The 12,153-nt window shown below is 56.8% G+C and overlaps 1 protein-coding gene across 1 annotated transcript; it reads left to right on the forward strand.

The window, feature by feature from the left end:
* The first annotated feature begins 1,255 nt into the window (after window positions 1-1,255).
* CLDN19 (claudin 19) lies at window positions 1,256-7,025 on the forward strand. The gene is made up of 5 exons (XM_036352178.1): window positions 1,256-1,636; window positions 2,805-2,969; window positions 3,071-3,155; window positions 4,766-4,918; window positions 5,660-7,025. Exons 1-5 carry the CDS (start codon window positions 1,414-1,416, stop codon window positions 5,706-5,708), a joined length of 675 nt encoding a protein of 224 aa, XP_036208071.1. The 5' UTR covers window positions 1,256-1,413; the 3' UTR covers window positions 5,709-7,025.
* Window positions 7,026-12,153: the final 5,128 nt, after the last annotated feature.

The following is a 12,153-nucleotide window of genomic DNA, read 5'->3' on the forward strand; positions in this document are numbered from 1 at the left end:
TTCCCCCAGCTCCCAAGGACCGGGGCTCCAGGCCATACCAGGGGCCCACGCCTTGGGTGGACACACAGGGCAGCCATTGTCTGTGCAGTGCCTGGCACCCTCTCGTTTGCATAGCCACGTGAAGAATGCAAGGGTGCAGGCTGGGGACGGGTCCCTGTGGAGGGGGGCCGGGGCTGTGGGGGAGGACCCTGCATTCACCCAGTTCAGGCCAGCCAAAGCAGGTGGCCCCTGGAGATGAAGGGGGCGGCTGGGGGAGGGAGCTGGCAGGAGTGGGAGCAGGGTTGTGACATTACCCCTGTACCCACAACCGAACTCCACTGAACGTGAGGGGATTGCTAATAAGGTCCAGGAGAGTTAAATATTCTCTTGCTCCAGAGGGCGGAGCTGGGGTGGGAGAGAGGGGGGAAGGTGGGTGGGAAGAGGGGGAAGCCTGAACCCCAGGAATGTGCAGAGGCCACGGCTCCCTCCTCACCAGGCTGCTCTGGAGCTGGAGCCCCGTGCCGGGGTGCAGAGCCGCAGGCCCCAGCAGGAGCTGCTAAGCCAGCCAGAAGGGGATTAAGGGCTGAACAGTCTGCCTTCCTTCAGGCTGATGCCAGAAGGTCGGTGCTGTCTCCTACCTCCCTGCCAGGCCCCTTGCTGACCAGCAGGCAGGTCTGGCCCAGCCTCGCTGGGTCCCTCTCTGCCCTTCTCATATCGTAAACAGACTCCACGGTGCATATTCCCTGGTCTGGCCTTCCTGGTTTTCTACTCATGGCCCCCAGGTACCCAGGACACCCTCTCTCCAACACCCTTCCCCAGCCCCGTCTCTCCAAGTCTGCCTCACAGTCCTCTCCCAAAAGTTCTCCCTGATGTCTTACTCTAGTCTCACCTGCTGCACATTGGAATGCCACAGGCAGAGAGGACAGAAGCCCCAGGGTCAGTTCAGCCACCCAAGAGCAAAGTCATTCCCCTCAGGGCTGGTGCTCGGGGCAGGAATTAGGAGAATTTTAGGGCACTGGCATCAGCTTCCTAAAGGGGTTTTCCTGGCAGAAAGGCCCTGAGGACAACAGGGTCACTTCCCCCAGCCCCTCCCTTCTCTGTCCCTGGGGGTGGAGCAGGAGCACCCACCTGCCCCACAGCCAGCTCCCACCCCCAGGGGGCTGGGCAGGAGCTTTGCCGGGACCTGCCCTGGCTTAGCCGGCTGCTGTGGGCGGGCCCCTGGCCATGCCAGCGCCTGGGCCTCCCCCTGCATTCTAGAGCCCCAGCCGCTGCCTGTGCTGCTGCTGTGGCTGGGCTGCCACCTCTCCTCAGCCTCTTACCACTGCTGCACCTCACCCCGCCCAGCAGCTTGGCTCAGCTGGCCATGACCCCGACTCCCCCAGGGACCCTGGCCCAGCCCTGAGCTCTGGGAACCCAGGCCCCCTCCCCTGGGCCATGGCCAACTCGGGCCTCCAGCTCCTGGGCTATTTCCTGGCCCTGGGTGGCTGGGTGGGCATCATCGCCAGTACAGCCCTCCCCCAGTGGAAGCAGTCCTCCTATGCGGGCGACGCCATCATCACCGCCGTGGGCCTCTACGAAGGGCTCTGGATGTCCTGTGCCTCCCAGAGCACCGGGCAGGTGCAGTGCAAGCTCTACGACTCGCTGCTGGCCCTGGAAGGTAGGCCTCATGCCAGCCGGGCTGGGAGTTGGGGTGGGAGTGAGGGTGGGGGTGAGGGTGGAGGGTGGGGAGGGGGACGGGGAGGTCCAGAGCAAGCTTCCGTACAGTCCACCATCCTCACTGGGCTCTACTCTCCAACCCTCGCCGCCCCCCGCCCTCGCCCCGTGAACTTTTTGAAAATCTAGGCCAGCCGGGTGCCCCACAGCGGGCAGGGGTCTAGGTTCTGGCAGCCGGAGGTCCAGCTCCCAGCTCTGCCGCTGTAACCTTGAGAAAACCACTGGCCCTCCCTCTCTGTGTTCCTACATCTTCATGTGTAACGGGCGTACTAGGACTGACAGGCTGATGGGAGGGTCGGGTGAGATGAGTGCCTGGAACTCAGAAAGGCTCAGTCAAGACCCTCCCCTCCACTTCTCCCCATGCTCTGTAGGCAGACACCTTGTACACCCTCACGTGCTGGCCCCGCCAGCTAGGAAAGCATCCACATGCAAGCACACACACAGCCCTACACACATGCACACACATGCACACATACATGTGCATGTACACACATGTGCTCTGGCCCTCCAGTTGTTCTCTGCTTCCTCCTGGGGTTTGGAATTGAGCCTTAAATAGTTGGCTCACAAGCAAGCACCACTGCAGTTTTGTCCCTGGCTTGGGGCCCACAGGCCAGAGCCCAGCGACCAGCCATCTGCCCCCAGCCCAGAACTGACCCGATCAGCAGGCATATGGCTGCCGTGGTGACTCAAAGGGGAAGGTGTCCATAATCAGGATGGCCCATGGGGGTTGGCATCCCTGCCTAAGGACCATCTGGGCTGAATTGGGCCTCAGCTGCCCTCAGCTCCTCCTTCTGCCAAATCTGAAAGGTCTCAGGAGAAGCTGCCCCTGCTGTTGGGTGGGGGAGGCCCCAGAGGGAGTCCCAGCTGGAGCGGCTGGTGAGAGAACCGCCCGGTCACCACAGAGGAGCCTGAAAACGAGAGTGAACGTGAACGACGGTTATAGAGGGAGGCTCCACCCCGTCCCTCTTTACTGCACCCTCACCCCTGCCCAGGTGCAGTCCCAGAGCAGCTTCCCCTCCTGCTCCAGGCTCCCATCCCCGGCTCCCCCATCCACCCCCTTCCCCACCCCCCCCCCCCCCCCCCCGCACCGGCTCAGCCCCTCCTGCCCCCAGGTCACATCCAGTCGGCAAGAGCCCTGATGGTGGTGGCCGTGCTCCTGGGCTTCGTGGCCATGATCCTCAGCGTCGTCGGCATGAAGTGCACCCGGGTCGGAGACAGCAACCCCATCGCCAAGGGCCGCATTGCCATCTCCGGGGGGGCCCTCTTCCTTTTGGCAGGTGGGTGCCCCTGGCTCCTTCTCCACCATGTTGGCCATGACAGGTAGCCCACCCTGGTGGCCAGCAGGGGGCAGACCTGAGCACCCGCCCTTTGTCCTTAGGCCTCTGCACCTTGACTGCAGTGTCATGGTATGCCACCCTGGTGACCCAGGAGTTCTTCAACCCGAGCACACCTGTCAATGCCAGGTGAGTGCCAAGACGTGGTTTGGGCCAGGGGTCGGGCTGGGCCTCCCTTTCCACTGGCTCTGGGGCCGCCGGCCTTCATCCCGCAGGGTACACGGAGGGGGCCCAGGGGACGGCCGCAGGCGCTGGCACCGAGAAGCTCGCTATGGCTGGGCCCTCCAAAGGGCAGGGTGCCTGTGGAGGGCACCCAGGAGCTAAGTGCCAGCTCTGGGCTTAAATCCCAGCTCTGCATGTGCTGCTATGCGACGGGCTAGTTCCTTGATTTTCCTGTGCCAGGTTTCCTCCCTGTAAAGGGAGCAATGGCCCGAGGACCTGAGGCTGTGAGGGTTCAGTGAGACAGGCAGGTAAGGGACTGAGCACAGGGCCGGGGCCTGGAGAGCGCTCAGTCCAGCCCAGCTGTTGTTTCTGCAGGAGGCAGCGTTACCTTGGGTGGGAAGCAGGGGGTGAAGCTGGATAGGAGATCGGGCAGTTCACGGAGGGCCTTGCAGCCATAGGAAGGTTTGGTTCCTCAGGCAGCGGGCAGTCCCTCCAGCTGTGGTGTGAAGAATGGTGGGAGAGGGGCAAGACCAGTAGGTGCTGTTGCAAAGGTCTGGAGCAGAGGGTATGGGCCAGGGGACTGGCAGTGAAGAGTAGGTCAGAGATATTTTGAAGGCTGAATGGTCAGGACAGGTAAGGCCAAGGGCGTGCGGGCTGAACTGGGGGGTCTGAAGAACCTGGGCCCCTGTGGCTCCTCCCTCACCTCTCAGCTCTGCCAGGAGCAGAGACTGGGACAATCTCAATCCCGGACATCCCCACAGGCCTTGAGCGGGTTGGGGAGAGTAGGATGGTAGGGGGTGGAGGAGTTGCGGAGGGTGGAGGGAGGATGAGCAAAGATGCCTGGGCTGTTGCACTTGGGAGTGCTCCCTGGAGGAGGCAGAGGTATGGAGAGGGAAGAAAAACGAGACCTCGGGTGTATGGCTTGAACTAGCATGGTACCGAATGGCCACCTAGTGAGAGTCAGTGCAATTCAGGGGAGCACAGAGGGGCCTGGGAAAGTCCCCTGGAGGAGGTAGCTTCTTAGCTGGGTCCTGAAGGCGGAGCACAGGAGGCGCAGAACAGGAGATGCTCCAGGAGGGGGCGCCTCAGGCGAAGGCACAGACGCAGGTAGACCCAGGCACTGCCGAGGCTGGTGGACAGGGCCCAGACGTGCAGAGCCTGGAGTGCCAGGTGGAGGGTCTGCCCTTCTTAGAGGGCAGTGGGGAGCCCTGGCTGGGATTCTAAGGGCCAGACCGTGACTGAGAGAGATGGCAGGGATTGCCCTGCTCTGCCAACAGGACCTGCAGGCCCTCCCCTACCCCTCAACGGGCCAGATGAGGAAAGGGGCCTGGGGTTGCATGGAGCAGCCCCCCCTGGGTCTGGGTCACCCTGTGTAGTGTCAACCTGCTGGGGTGGCCACGGAGGAAGGATGAGCATGCATCCCAGCTCATCCAGAGAGGCTGCTAAGGCCTGTGAGGTCCCATCTCAGCTCCCAACACCTGCCCGACCCCGGCCAGGGCCCAGGCTAGGGAGCCCCTGGTGACACCGAGCGCCTGGGTTGCAGCCACACCTGATGGCATCCTCCCTACTCCTTGCAGGTACGAGTTTGGCCCAGCCTTGTTCGTGGGCTGGGCCGCTGCCGGCCTGGCCATGCTGGGGGGTTCCTTCCTCTGCTGCACGTGCCCAGAGCCTGAGAGAGTCAACAGCAGCCCACAGCCCTACCGGCCGGGCCCCTCAGCTGCAGCCAGAGAGTACGTCTGAGTCACCAGCCCCAGCCAGCAGTCCACCCCCCAGCACTCCACAGCCCCTGCAGCGCTCTGGGCAGGGCCCGTGGGATACAGGGTGTCCCCTGAGCTTGGTTAGGGCTCTGAGCAGCTTGTCCCCAACATAGGCATCCACCCTTCGCTCTGAGGCCAAGACCCAGACACTCAGAGAGAGGCCACCTGTGCACACACAGGTCCAGGTGCAGGCCTGGGCCGGTCCACACAGCCTCATGGCAGCTGCGTGTTTCCCCACAGTCAGGGGCTGACCCTTTCACTGGAGGCTTATCTACTCACTAAAGGGCTACCTGTCTACACCGTGCTGGGCCCCGGGGACAGAGCAACAAAGATGGACCTTGGTGTCCAGCGCCCTGGGGTGGCCAGCATCCTTGGCTCCTCACAGCCACCACATGAAGGAGGCTGTGCTGGGATGACGAATGTCCCACATCACACACGAGGGAACACGTTCAGAGAGACCAAGACCCTTGGCCCCACTGCCTCTGAGTTCGGGTCTCAGCTCTGCAGCATGCCCAGCACTGCGTGGACACCCACACAGACTGCGTCCTCCTCCCCCACCCCGGGGAACGGGCCCCAGGCAGGGCTGCTGTGGGGGCCCAGGTCTGACCCCACTGGCCAGTTCCTGGGCCTAGGCCTGATCCCCACAGCCCCTGCCCCTCCTTCCCCCTCTGCTGCTCACCCCACTAACCAACTGTCCTCTCTTTTGACTTTCAGACCAATTCTTAAATTGTCTGCCTCCTCCAAGGCCCCCCTGGGTGTGTAAGGTCCAGGCCCCCAGCCTGGCTGCCTCCCTGCCACACCCAGACTGTGTGTTTGGTACTTTTTGGAAAGAGAAGTGAACATCCAGCCCCAAGTGCGGTGTCATTTGATCTGTCCCGGGGAATGGTCAGGGCGGGGGGCTGGCTCAGAGAGGTCAGAGCTGGTCCCTGGGGCTGTTAGGCATAAAGATGGGGAGACAGGTCCAGGGTGGGTTACAAACGCGGCCGAGGCTGACCAGGACTCCTGCCCAGTAACCTCCGCAGCCTGGCCTTGGGTTGGCCCCAGGACCTCCTAATGGGAGACCCCACCCTGAGGCCTGGCCCTGCACTGGGCAGCATCCCCCGGTCAGGGAGCCCTTGGCCTAAAGAGAGACGCAGTCCCATCCCTGTCACTAGGTCTGCCCCTGGGACAGGTACCCACCCCCTTGGTCTAAAAGGGGGAGATGCCTCAGGGGAGTGCAGGGAAAATGAACCCAATCAGTGCCTCCCTCCTGCTCGGGCCTCTCCCACCCCAAACCTCCTTCCCAGGCCCGAGTCTCTCTCTGGCCACTGCCTTCTCTCTCCCACCTGGAAAGAGCTGACGCGATGGTCCCTTGCCTCCCCGATGCCTCCTCAGCCAGCTTCCTTCTGATTCCTCCACCACTTTTTGTGACCACCTCTCTCACCAAGTCACAGATCCCAGGACACAACCCAGCCTTCTCGGAGCTTGACTCTGAGAGATGAATTCTGACAAGATGACTGTCGTGGATGCTCGGGGGAGAGGGGGGAGGGAGAGCTGCTGTGGGATCATTGGTGTGGGCCTGGCTGGACAGCTGCTGCCCATCCCTGCGGGGCCTCGGGAATGGCTGTTGCATGAAGCCCATCCAGCCTCTGGCCAGAGGGGGCGCCAGAGAGGGGCCAGAGGATGGCCCTAAACGGTTTACAGGACGGCCGCCCCTCCAGCCATGGATGAGTACGAGAGAGTCTTCTGGCCTGAGCTCCAGCCTGAGCTGTAACTCAGCCACTCTCACCTCCGACGCCCAGGCTCCACCCCCGACACCCCCATGTCATCGGCCTGGGGTGACCGGCATCTGAGCTCAGGCAGCTCCCGAGGGACGGCAGCGGTCAGCACCTCGGTGAGGCCTAAAGTTGGGGCCACATTTTTCGCTGCTCCGAGGGGTCTCAGAGGGAGCAAGGCACCACCTCGGAGAAGAGGCGAGGAGGGGCAGGACGAAAGGAAGCCCTGTCTCCCTCTGCCTTTCCGGAGACCCTGAGACCAGGCGGTTCCCCGAGTCTCCCAATAAACAGACCCCTTTGTGCTGAAGCCACTTGGAGTGTGATTTCTGTCGCGCAGATACCAGAGCCCTGGCTAACCCCGAGTTGGAACCTGGACACCGAGTGTGGCAGTGAAGGCTCCTGTCACGGGCGCAGGCTGAGCAGCGTGGGATGTGGGGCCCAAGGCTCAACCTCAGTCCCAGGCTGGGGATTTGGCAACCAAGCATTTGGCCAGGAAGGAAGTGGTCTCTTACGGTTCAGGCTCCACCAGATGCTCAGGACTGTCACTGAGCAAGGGTCCACGCGCCCCCCACCCCCACCTCCTCATGGACAGATGCCAACATGATAGCACCAGCTTTGGAGAAAAGAAAGGAGACAGGAGGCACGGCTCAGGCCTGTGCTCCTCAGTCCAGGACGCGGGCGGGATTGTAAGGGGTAACAGTTAAGGGCCCACCAGTTCTCGTAGGTGGTATAGCCAAGGTTGAACTTCTATCTGGATCTTGTTAAAACAGGATAGAAACAGGCTCTGCAGTGATAGGACTTGGTGGGAAGATGTCAGGATAGGATGCCCTAGCTGCTTCCTGAGGGTTTAAAGCACAGGCTGTGAGAGAGCCCAGCCCTGTGCCCCAGGGCAGGCCTGAGAGCAAGGCAGGAGCACACTTCAGTGTGGTCCTTCCTAAAAGGAGGCCAGAGTCTGGAGAGGTGGAGTCAGATCACCACATACAACCCAGCTAATATACTGATGAACAGCGTGTGTGAGTGTGTGTGTGTGTGTGTGTGTGTGTGTGTGTGTGTGTGGCGGGGCGGGGGGGGGGGAGGGGTTGTGGTGCTGGCGATGTGAGGGTGCCTGGGAGAAGTGAGAGGGTTTGGAGCTAGAAGAGTTTGGGAAGCCTGATGCCCTAGGACTCTCCTGAAGCAACCCCTTTCAAAGGTCTAGTCAAGGTCACTTGGGCTGCCAACCTGTGGTGCGGTTAACTTCCCAAGCCCCTGTCAGGGCTGGGATCCTGCTTACTGTCCCAACTTCAAGGCTAAAGAATTAGCCAGAGGCAAAGGGTTTGATCCTAAAGCTTCTGCCATTGTTTTTGCAAACATTGTCCCCCTAAGAATGGAATTGGAAGGCCAGAAAATATGGTTTGGGGAGGAATATATTTGTATGCTCAGCCCCTAAGGAATGTCCAAGTAGCTAGGGGAGTAAACCCAGCACTGGAGTAGCTGGCCAGGAGACTCACCTGTTGCCTGCATCCAAAGATCTGGGTGGGGATTGAGTATTAGATGATGTCAAGGAATTACGGCTAATTCTGTGTTATATGTGTTCATTTTGTGTGATAATGACACTGTGGTCTGTTTGTTTTTTAACCCTTATCTCTTAGAAGTGCACATGACATAATATAATGGACGACTTTGCTTTAAAATACTCCAGGAACAAAAAGGTCAGGGGCAGAAGAAGTTATAAAATAAGTTGGGAAACCAGTGGTTTTCTGTTCTTTTTTTCATCTTCATATTCCTATTTAGTCAAGCAAACTAATCACACTTGCCATGGAAATTGGAAATTGTAAGCAGACAAATATATTTAAATGCTGCTCAATGACTTAAGTTTCTCCAGGCCCCCCAAATCTGCAGGCTTCTTCACACTCCTAGACTCTGGGCCTAAGTGGCCTTTCTCTTTTCTGTAGTTACTCAAGTTCCACCTTCAGCGGTGTGCTGTGTATTGTGTGTTAACCAGTGCTTCTCAGAGGTTCACTGTTCTCTCTGTCCGGACGTTTGCAAGTGAAAGAAATAAAGGGCTAAAAATCCCTCCACGTTTTTCAGGTGTACAATTTAATATACCCCCGCTGACCACTGGGATAAGCGTGACAAATACTTCAGGGACTTGCTACTCCAAGCACAGCCCTCCGGCAGCAGCAGCGCATCATCCGAAAGCTTGTTGGAAATACGGGATCTCAGGCCTCACCCCAGACCCGGGGAAACAGACGTCTCCAGATCCCTAGCTGATTTGTGTACACATTGAAGTCTGGGAAACACAGACCTAAGCTAGCGAGAGCTGTGTGGTGCCTCCCCTCTTCTAGATGAAAATTTCAATTGCGATACCTTGTTCTCCTCCATCATTTGAACCCTAGGTGCATTGAAAATGGGTGAATTAATTATTTCATCTTGAGTCGGTGAGATTAGGGAGAGCCCCAACTAAACCTGACCCAGGAAAGCTGGACCCAAAGTCACGCTTCCTGACCGTTTTTGCTCCTAGAGCACATAAAAATGAAATTTGGTTCCATTTGTGAGAAATTTTAGGCAGTTTTATTCTGGACAACACTCCTGTCGGGGAAAGTGTACAAAATGTTTTCAAAGCATCAAAAGGCTGACACGGTGCTATGGTGTCACAGAGTCAAACCCGAGAAGCACTCCCTCTCCCTGTAGGTCACATGGTGGTCCACATGGTCCCCACCCAGCTGAGGAGTCCTTGGCTGGCAGGGCCACAGGCTGGTTACATGTGACGGGGATTGAACAAATAAGCAAATATGCCAAGGATCAGCCTCGGGTGTAAGTTTCAGGTCTTTTCAGGTCTTAGCTGAGCCTGTCTGTGGCTTTCCCTGGGCACGAGCAGTGACTTTCTGATTTCCCCCATATATGTGGTTGCTTTTGATTGTCCCCTAGACTTTCCTGTCCGGCTCCCGAAAGGAGAAACAAACTAAAATGAATGGGGTGGAGCGAGGCACCAGGCCTTCGTATCCCCTGGGAGTCACTTCAGCTATTATTCAGGAATTATTACCTTACTGATTCTCATGTAACCCTCACCAGAACTTTCGGAAGTTGGTGCTGCTGGAGTGTTTTCAGGCTTATGTAAAATGCGCATTCGAGGGTCCCCCCCTGCATCTGGATTAGGTTTGACGGGGACTCTCGAGTGGGGCATAGACCACACTTTGAGAAATATTCCCACGTGCCGTACTGACTTCTGTGTGAGCTCCACAGGGAGGCTCGGGAAGGTGGGATTCCACTGTCTGCAGTGGAGCTCAGGTTTCCTGACTCCAAATCACGTTCCTTCCTGGTGCCTGAAAATGACTTATGAAAATCAAATTCTGTGCACAGGGTAAAGCGAGGCATTTCGTTGTACTGTATGCATATCGTTGTCTTCTCGGCCGGCTTCTTCTCCCTCGCCTTATAAACATGTCTCCTCATCCTAAAAAAAAACCTTTCCCCAAAATTTGCCTATCTTTAGAGCTACTGGAACTCCCATGGTGCCCAGGGCAATTTTCATCCCAGTACGAATGATAACCACATCCCTTTCGTTCTCACAAGCACCCTATTTGGCTAATATGTAAATTAATATGGCCCCAATCACGCATCTGCCCTTCCAGCGGCAGCCCTTGCTTCCTTCATCCCCCTTCATCATAGCCGGTGAGCTTTAACTCTGTACTCTTTTAGTCTTGTTGGCTACATCAGCAGTGAACAAAACGGATAAAATCCCGTACAGAGCTTACCTTCTATGAGAGAGAGTAAAGTTAGTATAGATGAGCAGGTGAGGGTATGCACTATGGAGAAAAATCAAGCAGGGTAAGTAAGGAGGCTGGGAGATCTGGGTGTGGGGAGGGCCTGCTACGTTAAACAGACGGTCAAGGAAGGTCAGAGTGGTCAGAGGCCTGAAAGATCTGAGGGAGAAAGCCATTTCGTTATCCGGAGAAACAGTCATCCTGTTGAGAGGGGAAAGCAGGTGTCAGGCCTTGGGTGGGAGTGTGCCTGGCCCGGGGAGGGAAGGCCTGAGGCTGGGGTGGAGGAGGCTGGGGGGAACAGTATGGGAATGGGACAGGTGGGGGCACAGGTGCAAGTGACACTGAAGCCTCTGAGGGTCTGAGCAGGGAAGTGACTCAAAGTCTGACATGGTGTTTAAGACGCCCTGCTGCGTGGGAAGGAAGGTTTCAGGGAGCTCACCCAGGAGGCTACTGCAATAATCCAGGTGAGATGCTGGAGGCCTGGATCTGTGGGATTGGGAGTGGTGAGAAGTGCTCAGATTCTGGGGGTTTCAAAGGTAGGATTTTAAGACTTATGGGACGTGGACTGTGAGAACAAGTGAGATGTCAGGATTGACTCTGAGGGGCTGGGACCTGTCAGGATGGACCTAGCAGGCTGTGGGCTAGCAGCTCCATTCACCCTCCAGCTGCTGCAGTCTGGGGTCCACCTCACCTTCCCAGGATTGCCTCCACCTCCTTGATACTCTTGGTTTTGATGCCAGCTGAACCATTTCTACTTTATTCTTTAGGACTCTATGATGTCCCTGATTCTTGATTTAATACATCATTTTTCAGTCATCACTTTTATGTCTATGGTCTTATTTCAAAAGTCTGGGACTCCACCTCTGCTCTTCACAGATGCTCCTTGAGTAATGTGACTTCATCTATGACCATAGCTTCAATAGCTGCCTGATGAGTGTCAAACATTCAGCTTCAACCTACCCGACTCAGCTACAAATCAGCTTCTTGCATACTCCTCATGGATGGCCCAGAGGCACCCCAAACTCCATATAGCTAAAACTGAGCATACCCCTTTGCATTCTCTATTCCAGCAGATGGCACTATTTGCATCAACATACCACAATCATGCTAGATTCTTCCCTCATCATCATCCCTACATCTATTCTAGCTAGTCACAAAGATCTGTCAACTCCATTTCTGAAAACATCTCAAATTGGATCTCCTTTTCCTTCTGTCATGTCTATGGTCCAGGTCTCATTATTCATATGGACTTATGCAACAATGTCTAAATTGGTCATTTCTGATTAAACTTTTTTCTTTGCCCCAGAGTAATATTTTTGAAATGAGAAGCATTCTATTTAAAAATAATCCAGATTCCCTATCACCAGCTAGCTGCCCTAAGCCTGTAAAGTGCTAAAACATCACTCGAATAGGTATAAATCTACTCACTTCTGTACCATTTATATATAGCCTTATAAACAGGCAGCCAGATTAAAGAGATGTAAACTGGCCTGCCTCTCCCTGGGGCACCATTCCAAGCAGAGTTGCTAAAACTGCTCCTTCCCAGCCACAAGCCAGCCTCACCAGTATCAGACTAGTCCTTCCTCCAGCAGAACCACAGGACTAAGCCTGTCCCGTGCTACACTCCCGATTGCCTGTCTAGCAGATGTTAAAGCTTCCCCCTTTTCAGCTGTAACTATCTTAATTCCCATGAACTCTCTCCTACTCCGATTCT

The sequence above is a fragment of the Myotis myotis genome, unplaced genomic scaffold (assembly GCF_014108235.1).
Source record: "Myotis myotis isolate mMyoMyo1 unplaced genomic scaffold, mMyoMyo1.p scaffold_m19_p_2, whole genome shotgun sequence".
In the NCBI taxonomy this organism is placed as follows: Eukaryota; Metazoa; Chordata; class Mammalia; order Chiroptera; family Vespertilionidae; genus Myotis; species Myotis myotis.

Excerpts from the sequence above, each read along its gene's own strand:
- CLDN19 (XM_036352178.1), top strand. The coding sequence starts at position 1,414 with ATGGCCAACTCGGGCCTCCAGCTCCTGGGCTATTTCCTGGCCCTGGGT. Across the intron at positions 2,970-3,070 it reads GGCCCTCTTCCTTTTGGCAG|GCCTCTGCACCTTGACTGCA; the intron begins GTGGGTGCCCCT and ends CTTTGTCCTTAG. Across the intron at positions 3,156-4,765 it reads AGCACACCTGTCAATGCCAG|GTACGAGTTTGGCCCAGCCT; the intron begins GTGAGTGCCAAG and ends TACTCCTTGCAG.